General features: G+C 41.4%; 1 protein-coding gene across 7 annotated transcripts in view; it reads right to left on the bottom strand.

The window, feature by feature from the left end:
- Positions 1–12,636, bottom strand: part of SMG6 (SMG6 nonsense mediated mRNA decay factor) — a 228,902-nt gene that overhangs the window by 175,165 nt on the left and 41,101 nt on the right. For all 7 annotated transcript variants that reach the window (XM_025851094.2, XM_073879264.1, XM_025851096.2 and 4 more), the window contains one exon: positions 6,028–6,089. In XM_025851094.2, the coding sequence (XP_025706879.1) occupies positions 6,028–6,089 (62 nt within the window). The remainder of the gene's footprint in view (positions 1–6,027; positions 6,090–12,636) is intronic.

Raw genomic sequence — 12,636 nt, 5'->3', positions numbered from 1 at the left:
CAAACAAACTCCTTGTGGTACACTGGGGAGGGGGGGTGCGGCGGTGAGGAATAGGTCCGGGCTGGATTAATAAATAGCTTCTGGAAAGCCACAGGGAAGGGAATCTTTCTCAAAAGATACAAAACAGTTTCAAGTCCTAGAGAAAGGTGCTTCTGGTTTCACCTGAACCTTGGCCCTTTCGCCACTGAGTAATACCCTCCCCGTGTTAGGAAAAAAACTCCAGAGTTTTCTGGCATCTTAGCAATCTTCATTCCTTACCCTTGGATGGCAACTCCTATTACTGACCTTCTAGTACCCAGGAGTCATGCCACAGCTATGGGTCAATTACAGTTTATACTCCAGTTCCCTTCTCTGCTGAGCTGTCCTCATTTTCATTGGCACAAAACATGCCATGTATTTGCTTTTTTCCCCAACGTGCCATTTCAAGTGCCCCCCCCCCAAAAAACAAGGAAAAAAAAAAGAACCTTGTTTTTCCTTCCAATTCAGAACCATTAAAACTCTTGGTAGGTTTGGAATGGCAGAGAGTGATATGTTTGGGGCTGGAATGGATCCATTTTTCCCCATGGGCTATAACAAAGGTTTCATTTTAAATCTTGACACTGTGCAGCACTCTTTCTGGTCGGAGGTGGGGAGGGGGGCTAGCACTTCTCATTACGAGAATAGCAGCGTTCACTCTGCTTGAAAAGCAGCCACAATGGGCAAGTTTCAGAGCCATGTGTCTCCGTGTTGAAAGGCAGTAGAGAGCCAGCACAAAACGACAGGACAGAGGTGTCACGTGGGACAGTCCTGCTTCGAAGCTGTGTCTGAGGAAGCCTCTTCCCCAGGATGGGAACTGAAACAGATCCATTAACTCCCTAGGTCAGACTGAAGTCTCAAATGAGCACCAGGTCAAATATCCACATCTCTCTCTCTCTTTTTTTTTTAACAACAACAACAACAAAAGATCCTCCCTTTGTCTTTCAACTAGTACAATAGAACTATAACAAAAGAAAAACTCAAATACAAAAGGATATCGGTTAGAATAACTTCAACTCTGAGATATGAGGGAAGACGAATCCACTCAGACTAAAGCAGCTTTGTTAGGCAATAACTGAGGGACGCACAGATAAAAGATCCTTCCTCAGAGCTCAACAGCGGGGTTTCTGCTTCCCAGTTTTGTCACTAAAATGCTGATTTGGGCCTCAAACCACCTGTAAGTAGTTTTATGTCTTTCTTTTTGCTCCACCTGATATTATAGGATAAAAATTATACTGAAATGGAAATATAATGTACAACTTATGTTTGAAGTTTTATAAAATTATAAAAAGCAGCAATAGCAGTAGCAGCAAAGGAGGAGGGGAGAGAGCATAAAAAGATGGTAATTTATAAAAAAAAAAAAGATGGTAATTTATAACAGCAAAAAATTGGAAACAGCCTAAAATGCCCAACAACAGCAGATTAAGACGGCACATCCATATAATTGAATTCTATTTTTTAATTTTTTATTTAAATTCAATTTAATTAACATACAGCATATTATTAGTTTCAAGGTAGAATTTAGTGATTCCTCAGTTAGATCAGAACATATAACACCCAGTACTTGAATTCTTTTTTTTAAAAGTTATATTAGAGGGGCGCCTGGGTGGCTCCGTCAGTTAAGCATCTACCTTCGGCCCAGGTCATGATCCCAGGGTCCTGGGATCGAGCCCCGCATTGGGCTCCCTGCTCCGCGGGAAGCCCGCTTCTCCCTCTCCCATTCCCCCTGCTTGTGTTCCCTCTCTCACTGTGTCTCTCTCTCTGTCAGATAAATAAATAAAATCTTTAAAAAAAAATGTTGTATTAGATTTTTAATCATGTGGGGGAAAGTTCAATATATATTAAATGAAAACACTTTTAAAATAGTTGAATGTCCCTTGTCATACATATTTGTAAAAAAATAAATGTGTGATATGTATAGATAAAAAAAATATACACCAAGTGTTAAGCGTGGAGAGTTATTTCTGGATAGTGAGAAGATGGGCAATTTTTTATTTCTTCTTTTGCTGGGTTTTCTTAATATTTTACAATGAGCACTGTATGCAGTAAATAGATTTTTCCCTACAATGAATACATCTGACTTTTGTATATAAAACATTTATAATTTTAAAAATAAATCAAGACATAAACATTGCATTTTTCACAATTCAAAGACCAAAATAAATATATCAGTCTTTGAATTCCAAGAGACCTTGAAGCTGTGCAAATAGCGTGACTAAGCAAGCAAGTAAAAACTAAAGCGGCAACTTTAACCAATGTAATAATGGGAAGCAAAATTATTCTATTTGTCACAAATCAAAAGTCTCCAGGCTGCCAGCTTCCCAACCTCTCTCAGTAGAGTCCAGGCGCAGGTCTTATCTGCCTCTCACCAGGAAAGCAAGTGTCTGTCAGGAGCCATATGGAATCCCTGACTGAATCCTCTTCCTGAGCCTGAGAAGATTCTGTCCCTATCCTTAAAAACTGCAGAAGATACAATCATTTTCAGGATAAGCATTTTGCAGACTTAAGTGACTGCTTTCCAAAGTGATCTCTAGAGATACCTTGTCTCATTTGAATGGCAGTTTCAAGAAACCAGTCTTTCAGACAACACTGGGACCTAAATTGGGAGTGACTCAGACAGTGACTAACGGGACAGCACCCAACCTCTCAGACGCTGAGGAACGCAGCTGGGCTAGATGACATTCTCTGCAGAAAAGAATCACGCTTCCTAACTTTTTTCAACTTCTTAATTTTTAAAAACTAAACAAGATAGGAGCAATCCAGTAGCAGAACAAAAACAAACAAAACTAAGCCATGTGACAGGATAGAGATGAGAGAAAAAAAAATCATGGTGCTACAGAACATAAGGACTGGAAAGGACCTTGGACATCATCTATTTAAACTGCTGATAAGGAAACTGAAGCCCAAAGAGGCTTTGACTTTTTCCCTCTCGAGGTCTTGTAATTAGTCAGTGGTGAAAACAAAACTTTTCCCTTGGGCACCTGATTCCACCTAATGCTCTGAACCTCTTTTTCCCTGGACACAGAGGAGGGAGACTCGTGTTGCACACAGTTGGCATTCAAGCGGATACAGATGCGATTCGGAACACCTAGCACAGAGAAGACACAGGCCCGGAGAGCAAAGCAACCCAGGGCTTTTCTCAAAAGGCAGGCGGGACAGTGGATGTGTCTTCAGCTGCTCCCCATTATAATCTCCTCACTCTTAATTCGTTTTCAACGCCTCCCACATTTCACATCTTCTTGGTAATTAGGCAACAGTCCATGTTGTTGTGTGTGGCTTGGGCTCACTCCTTTTCTAGTCTTACAGACTACTATGCTTCCCCCCGCCCCCCCCTCCACAATAGAAGTTACTGCTGTTTCTGCCTTCCAGAATAAATATGGGACTCAACTCTTTTCCTTCCAGGAGAGCACAAGAATACTCATCAAGGGGCTGGAGTGCCTAGAATTTACATACATTTTCCTCATGTGAACACAACTGTAACTCATTTTTTATGAAGGTGAACGTAGACTGGCCTTATCTTTTTGCCAACAGAATATGTTATATGCAGGAATGGAAGAGGTCCTGAAAAATAATCTGGACCACAGCAAACCACCTCTGACAAATGAGATAATCTATTCTTTTTTAAAGACTTCCAGAGAAGAAAATTCCCAAACATCTTCCCTCTGTGAAATTTTCTTATACCTAACCCAAATCTCTTCAGCTGCAACATAAGCCTATTTTCTCTTGCTGTCATCCCAAAGAAATCAAAACTATCCGGTTATGACTCTTTTATAAACGTAAGGTACCCCACAGCTGTCTCTAAATAGACTTTTGTTTTTTACCTTAACGTTTTGCGTGTGTTTTTTTTTAAGATTTTATTTTTAAGCAATCTCTACACCCAACATGGGGTTTGAACCCACAACCCTGAGATCAAGAGTCACATGCTCCACCAACTGAGCCAGCCAGGTGCCTCTTACTTTAATTTTATTAAGATTAATTTTTTCTCTCAGAAATAATTTTCTAGCTTTTCAATCATTATGGTTCTTTCCCAAAGTTCCTCCAAAATATATGTATCTAACTATAAGGATTTTTAAAGGGAACAAAAGTAAGATTCTACCTAATACTCAGACCTGACAAAAATATATCTTAAATATTCCTACATTCTAGACCAAGATTTAGAACTTCTTTAGCTCCCCAAATCTCTAACAGAACAGTGGTTTCCAGCCAGGAGCAATTTTGCCACCCAGGGAACATTTGGCATTGTCTGGTGACATCTGTAATTGTCATGACTGGTGAGGAGAGGCAGGGATACCACTGGTACATAGTGGGGAGAAGCCTGGGAAGCTGTTAAAATCCTACAACACACAGGACAGACTCCAACAACCAAGAATTATAAGGCTCAAAATATCAATGGTACAAAGGTTGAGAAATACTGACTCAGAACATCACGGTACACGAAAATTTAAAGAACAAACACAGGAAAAGGAAAAAAAGGAGAGAAATAGAGTGGAAAGGTAGTAAGGTAGTAAGAAAGATTTTTAAAATGAGAAAAAAGATAATAAAAAGGAGCCATATTTTAAGTGCAGCATAATTGTATTTCCTGCTGTGATGCATTATTTTATGAAATGACCTTGATATCATCTTGTCCACCTTGTAGGTGCAGCTTGACACGACTCACTAGTGATTGGCCTGGACCTACTATAACCTACTAGAATACTAGATCCTTCTCTCTAGTCTTTGACAATCTGTCCATTTCTTGTAATGATTTATTCATGCATACAGCAAGTATTTCCTGAGTACCTACTGTATGCTAGGCGCTGGGGATACAACAGCGTCGAGCAAAAACTCCTGCCAGGGTAGAGCCTACTGGGTGGGGTGGGGGGAGCTACTGACACACCTGATTTCCTTTTCCCAAGTGAATTACTTTACACTTAGTTCTCCCAATAGAGATGCATCTGTTGGCACTACTCCAAGTTTCCCTAGTGATTTCAAAATCAAGACTACCCTTGTGCTGGCCATCACTGTCATTCTTGCCCAGGTTGATGACAAATGAGTATGTAACAAGCACACTTTCTAGTTCACCATGTTTTTCACAGTGTTTCTTGAAGCAAGACAAAGCCTTTCTGCTTCTCCCACTAAGGAAACCTTCTAGAGCATTACAGATAAACTCAGAAGGCTATGGCAGAAAGTGAGGGAAACACTGACAACAATGGGGGATCCAAAAGATGTACCTCAAAGGGTAGCTCATAATAAAACCTCCAACTCAGGAAATATGAAAACGCAGACGAAGACCCATCAGAGAGTGCTGCCACTTACTTGTCTCCTAGACTACAGAGGCACTCAGCACACCTCTAGTCTGGTGTGCAGGCATTCATCAGGCTTTAGGATCACTAGTTTTATACAGTGAGGAAAAATTCTGATCCATGAAAGGAATACTCAAAACACGATCTTTCCAGGGATTTAATGGATGAAGTAACAGCGTTTTGCACACACCATCTTCCCTGAGATTTACATGTAAGTCCATGGTGGATGGGGAAACCAAAGAAAAGTCTTAGCATTTATGGAGATCACAATATGGTGCATAAACCTGAGCAGAGAAGAAAGGGGTATGGTTCAGAAGGAAGAGAAAATGTTAGAGGAAAGATAATGTTACTCTTCTCTTTAAGGGAAAATTAGTGGACAGCATTCTCCCCAAGGAGGACCCCTGGCAGCTGTACCTAGGGATTGAGTATGACTTCCTTAAGAAGCTCACTAGGGGCTGAGCTGGAAGGCAGAGGAAAGAGAAATCAGAGGGATTAGAGGTGGGGGTTGGATGTTTAAAAGGGGGCTTTAGTAAAGATAGAGAAAGAAGAGACACAGATGCAGAATAATATTTCCCAAACTTCATGAGCACAGTGAGTGAAGAGAAGGTGGAGGCCTCTAAGAATTCACACCCTGTGCCCTCAGTTACAAACACAGTCTAGTTGCTAACAATATTAAATTCCAAAATGACTTGTAATGTAGGAAAATAAAATAAACATCCTGCACACTTACCCAATCCGGGTAAACAGCTTCCCATGGGCATGGAGAAAACTGAGGATGAACCTTTTGTTCAGCTGCATGGGAAAAAGAGAGAGGAGAAAACAATTAAACTTTCCCCAGTTTCCTGTTACTGAACAGAGTCCCTAGTGACACAATAACCTGGCCAGGGTCTAAGGGGTGGGCACTAGGGATGGGAACCAAATGAACATGCCCAAAGCCTCACACAGACCCAGGGCACATGCCCAACAGCTGTGGATCAGCTGAGCCACCATGACAGCAGGCTCAGTGAGTGGACAGCACCCTCTGCTGGCAGCGGTGCCTGTGTGCAGGCAATGAAGGGATGACCGAAGCGCTCAGATCTAGGAGTCACTCTGGCCCACAATGATGGAAATGAAACAATGACAAAGACAGGGAAAATACTCTGATCTTGTAAGTTCCTAATCTTATTTATAAGCTATTTTTCTACCCATCCAAGAAAGCAGGACTCTTGTAACCACAGATAAGCTAACTCAACACTAACTCATCCAATTGTACTTCTCCAGCTTTTAAAACAAAAATTCAAGTTCTAGATCTAGAGCTGAAAATTCAAGTGTCTACAGGGGCCAGGTACAAAATAGGCTACTGGGGACAGTAGTGCTCGACAGCTGTTCCACTCCGCTTCTGCTCTCTGTAGGCCCAGGATCATCATCTCTTTCCTTTTATCTTCTCCCCTTTTAAAGAAAAGCTGAAAGCTAGGTTTTTACATGAAAACCTCTGGCTTTTAAATGTTGGCTACTAATGGAAAAAGTTTAAGACATTAGGCAAGCCAAAAACACATATTTGCCAGCCATATCTGGCCCACAAGCTACCAAATTTACAATCTTCAGTTTAAGGTTCCACAAAATCTACTTCTATCAAAACCAAGGGGAAAGATCCTCTGATCAAACCAAGGGTGGGGGGAAAAATTCAACTCAAAGAAAGTGCAGATAATCTAAAGACCAAACCTTGTTGTCATCTTCCCCGGTCTCCTAGAACCAAAATGCTCACGGCCCAGTAGCCAAACAGAAAGAAGGATCAATAATCTTGATCTCAGGAGAGTGCTCAGAGCAAGGAATAGTCCAGCACCCCTGGATACTTTGCCTAACAGAAAAAACTCTCCTGGTTTATCCTTTTGCAAAAGAGAACACCAATCAAATCATGGCAGTTCCATCTACTTCATATGGAAGCTCGGTGTGGGTAAAGGAGCGTACTCACACCTCACCATAACTTCAACAGCAAACTCTGCACACAAACTTTAGTTATTTTTGCTTAAACAGATTATACTTAATCAGCAACACTAGATCAAGCACTGATTTATACAGCTAAAAAGTTCAAGATACTTCACTGATGGTAACCTGTCTCTACAGTGAGGTGAGTCAGGGCCAGGGACACTGGGTTCCATGAAAAGAAGGGAAACTGCTGGAAAACAAAGGAACTGCTGTGAAATAAAACTGCCAGTGACCATACCACTGTTAGTGGCAAAACCTGGGCTAGAATGCAAGTCTCCAGATCCACTAGTAGAGGAAGGTGGTGAAAAACATGGACTTTCCTATCCAACCTCTGCCATTTACCTGCTGTGGAATCTCAGGCAACTTATCTAACCTCTCTAAGTTTCTCTTTCTTTCTTTCTTTTTTTAAATATTTTATTTATTTATTTGAGAGACAGAGAGAGAGCACATGAGAGGGGGGAGTGGCAGGCAGAGGGAGAAGCAGACTCCCTGCTGATGCAGGACTCAATCCCGGAACCCCAGGATCATGACCTGAGCCGAAGGCAGTCGCTTAACCAACTGAGCCACCCAAGCACCCCTAAGTTTTTTTTCTACACAATGGAGATAATAGTACCTATATGTTAGAGGATTGGTGTATGACATAAGGCAAGTAAAAACATGCTTGACATGTTGTAAACACTCAGCTGTTAGCTGAACATTCTTCCCCAATGAATGACAAAGCAAGTGGTAAAATGTTAACAACTGAAGAATTTGAGGGAAGGATATACAGAATTCCTTGGATTATTCTTACAATTTTTCTACAGATATAAAATTATTTCAAGATAAAAAGGTAAAAATGTAAAAGAAATAACAAAATAAAAAGGTAAAATGTATGTACTCTCTCTCTAGTCCTATTTTAACTTAATTATCCCTTTTCCCACAGCTATCAAGCATGACTAGTTAACCCACCCATAACCAGGAGGAATGCTGGTTATATTTATACATACAGGGTACTTTGGTAGGCAAAGAATGATACTAACTCACCTCATTCAAGCCAATTACCATTTCCCAAACCCCAAGGCAGCTCAGAAAATTTAAGCAACTTAAACCAGCAAATGGCAGAGTTACAACTTGAACCCAGGTCTTCTGGTTCCAAAGAAAAGTTTTTCTTCCTTTGTACTGCAAGTATCTCAGGAAGAGAACTGATTAGATTATTCATAACGGAAGGGATGATGAGGGAATAAGAGTAACTAAAAAGCACTTCAGTTTTACTTTTTAAGTTTCCCCATGAGGTAGGAAACTCATACTGTATGAGCTACAATACCTCCTGGATTAAAATTAAGAGCACCAAGAAGCTTTGTAGTACTGTGGTTCTATCGGGGCACCTGGGTGGCTGAGCTGGCTGGGCATCTGACTCTTGATTTCAGCTCAGGTCATGATCTCATGGTTGTGGGATTGAGTCCTGCATCGGGCTCTGCACTCAGCGTGGAGTCTGCTGGAGATTCTTTCTCTCTCTCTCCCTCTGTCCCCCCACACCCCATCACCCCACTCAAGCTCACTCTCTAAATACATAAATAAATAAAATCTTTAAAAAAAAAATACTGTGGTTCTATCTATACTTCCCAAACACCCTTCGCTTAGGGTAGCAGATGAAGCCCATGTAACTACCTCAATTCATACTTGCCATTGTCATATTTCAACTGTATTTAGCAGAAAATAGATTTCAATGCATTGTTTTTCAACCAGTGAGAGTGAAGGGAATCTTAGGGAACTTTTTCAAACTGTACACACATTATCCCTGACGTTGGTTAATGAGAACCACTGCTTTATTTTTAGTCTGAAAGTATCTGTCACCCTAAACACAGTTTCTCTTTATCGTCACCAATAATACTTCAAGTCAGAAAAGAGCTAAAAATGAAGATGCATTCTAGAGAGAGGTAAGGCATGTTATACTGAGGAAATAGATTTGTTACACATTGATCAAATGGGCCTAAGCAACAGTGAATGTAACACTCCAGCACAATTTTTGGAAAACAACTGATACCAAGTCCACATAGGAAAGTCTTAGTCTGAGCTTCCTCCCTCTCCAACACATCACCCTGTACTGGCTTCCATTTTGGCAACTTTTTGATTCTTAACAATACACTCAGATGGTCTCACTCAGGTACAGAAAGAAATGTTACTCTTTGAATGTGAGACTATCTGCCTCCAGATCTTCCTCACATATTTCTATATGGTTCACCAAAAACTAAAAGTGCTTCTTGGGTATACCCTGACAGGCAACAACAGAATTATTAAAAGGCTCTTGTCTCTTCAGTTCAAGTCCCAAACCAATTCACTATGGACTCCTGAGCCTTTTATAAACCATCTAAAAGCAATGACCCAAAGAGACATTAATGGCAGTGGCCGGATGGGTAGGTCTCTGGACCCTCACAATAAAGTCTGTCCTGCCATTAACTACGGAATTATGAGTGAAATGGTTTGGGTTGTTCCTCAACTATAAAACAGAATTTCCACCCACTGACACCACCTACCTCAGAGCTGAAAGAAGAAAATGAAATACAAACTAAAGCATTTTGAGGAATAAATGTTTTATGCAAGCCCTGGTAACTGTCACTCAGAACTGCTCTAAATGCTTTGTGAACTATGGAGCAAGGAAGGAGAGAGAAGCTGTTCAGAGGCAGCAATACAACACAGGAGGTAAGAATTCTGAAATATGCCCAATTTCAATTCCTAAATAGTTGCTCCTCCGTCTGAATAGCTGTGTGGAAAACTGAATTTCTGAGAAGTGAATCATTTTAAAGATAGTAAGAGTAGTCGGTATTAAAAGAAATTCCAGTGTGCATTTTTACAGTATTGTGGAGAGCATAAATTATCATTCTCTTAATTTATCCATCTGGAGCACTTCTATAGATATGCCAAGTATTTAAAACCAAAAACCAAAAAAACTTTGTAATGTTTTAAATAGGGGCCTCTATCCTCTCAGACAGGAGCCAACATAGGTAGAAACCCAAATTTCAATGGTACCTGTTAGCAAATGTTCAGGACTTTCAGAGCATGCAATTAAAAAGCCCATTTACCGTCTCCCTAAAGCACTGAGCTCACAGGGTGCAGGAAAATGTGAGCACAGAGGTGATGCTGTGCTGTCCACTTTCATCCCTGTGCTGCTGCTACTATGCCAGGCATGATCAAGAACAAACCAACAAGACAGGGTCGCCACTGTCAAGGAATCTGTAGTCCAAGAACAAAAGACAAATAATATCCCAACTTGCCAACTCCCCATTTATGCTCCAAATCCTAAGACAAGGTCTATTGGCTATGAAGGTGTCAAGAGGCACTCTGTTTCCCTTGTTACTATTCCTTACGAAGGAAAGTTTTTGGAGGAGGTAAGATCTAAGGAGATGATAAAGAAAGTGAAGAAGGGGGACCTAGCACACAAATGTGGAAACCTATCAGTAAGTTAGTAATGGAACAATCATCTGGTAAAGGTAAAAAGTATTCATGGTGGGGGCGCCCAGGTGGCTCAGTTGGTTAAATGTCTGCCTTTGGCTCGGGTCGTGATCTTGGGGTCCTGGGATCCAGCCCCACATCGGCTCCCCGCTCAGCAGAGAGTCTACTTCTTCCTCTCCCTCTGCACCTCCCCACCCCTGCTTGTGTGTGAGTGTGCGCGTGCTGTCTCAAATTAAATAAATAAATAAATAAATAAATAAATAAATAAATAAATAAATAAATAAAATTATTCATTAGACTTTCAGTATTCCTCCTTCCAGGATACACATAAAGAAAGAAAGACAGGCAAGCCAAGTAGCATGACTCAAATGCCTCACTGAAGACAGAGCAAATCAAAATCAATCCTTCCATTTCTTACTTGGACCAAACCAAGGCTGAGGTAGAGTAGGGACAGTGATTACTTCTCACCTTTAGTTTCTCCACCCCTGAACTGTTCTGGGCAAAATGACAGCTCAATTAGTTCTAATTAAGCACAAGTTCCATGCTGAGATGTCCTACTTAGACAGCTGGATCTGAGCCATGTGAACTCAAGTGTAAAATGTGCCTCTTAAAACCACCTCTTCCAAGAAATGCACCCCTTGAAACAACGGCTCTCATCCTCACACTGCAGCTTAGTGCTGCCTCAACAAAGTCTTAACGTTAAAGCAATTTACTTGCTATTACTTCATTATCTCTTTTTAAAGCCAGCAGACCGGAGGGAAATTAGGCTAAATGTCAAATCAGCAGTCAGTTCCAGAAAACCCAGCCAACAAGCAGAGGGACAGCAGAACTTAAGAGTACCCAGCTGGCTCTCAGGAGGGAAACTGGCACTAGGTCTAAGGAAAAGAAGGAACCCTGCTCTATCTCTTCAATGAGGTGGCAGAGTGGTTTGGTGGAAGTGGCCTTGCGGCAGATGGAAAAAATGCGGATCTTTGTGAAGACCCTAGTGGGAAAGACCATCACCTTTGAGGCCGAGCCCAGTGACACCATTGAAAATGTCAAAAATCCAAGCCAAAATCCAAGACAAGGAGGGCATCCCGCCTGACCAGCAGCATCTCATTTTTGCGGGCAAAGAGCTGGACAACGGATGCACTCTCTCAGACCACAATGTACAGAAAGAGTCCACCCTGCACTTGGTGCTTTGCCTGCAAGGTGGCATCACCCAGCCTTCTCTCCATCAGCGGGCCCAGAAACAAGATGATCTGCTGAGTGTTCTGCTCACCTACACCCCCGCGCTGTCACCTGCTGCAAGAAGTGCAGTCACACCAACAACCTGTGCCCCAAGAAGAAAGTCAAATAAGGCCCCTCCTTTGCCTGTAGGGAGGTCTCCTGCCCGAGCCCCAAGGCCCCGGGGCCTCAATAAAGCTTCCCTTTCATTGAAAAAAAAAAAAAAAAAGGAACAGAAGGAACCCTGTTCCTTTGTGACTATCCTGCATTTATTGCTTGTTTGTTTAATGGGCAAAGGGATGAGTATAGAATGATATGAACAGAGACCACTGATCTTAGAATTGAAGACCTGAGTTCAAATTCTGGTTGTGCCATTTATTTGCTATATAACTACTAGGTAGTCACATCAACTTTCTAAGGCTATTTCTTCAACTATAAAATGTGAAGGCTGAGTGAGATCAGTATTGGTAATTCCATAACCCCGAGTGTGTATGCATCACAAGAACAGCTTTTGTAAAAAAAAAAAAAAAAAAAAAATAGATTCCCCAGTCCTACACAATCAGAATCCTCAGGGACGGGGAAGGTGACTGCAAATCAGCATTTTCAAAAGGTCTCCAGGTAATTCTAAAAGGCGGCCAGATTTAGGAACCACCGAGCTAGATCAGGGGTCAGCAAACTACAGCCCAAGAGTCAACAGGTAGGATGTCACTTGTTTCTATATGGCTCAGGAGCTAAGAAT

This window comes from Callorhinus ursinus, unplaced genomic scaffold, assembly GCF_003265705.2.
Source record: "Callorhinus ursinus isolate GAN/ISIS: 27379988/994484 unplaced genomic scaffold, GSC_fseal_2.0 scaffold34, whole genome shotgun sequence".
In the NCBI taxonomy this organism is placed as follows: domain Eukaryota; kingdom Metazoa; phylum Chordata; class Mammalia; order Carnivora; family Otariidae; genus Callorhinus; species Callorhinus ursinus.
The sequence above is the reverse complement of the archived record's forward strand: the minus strand, read 5'-3'. Positions and strand labels throughout refer to the sequence as shown.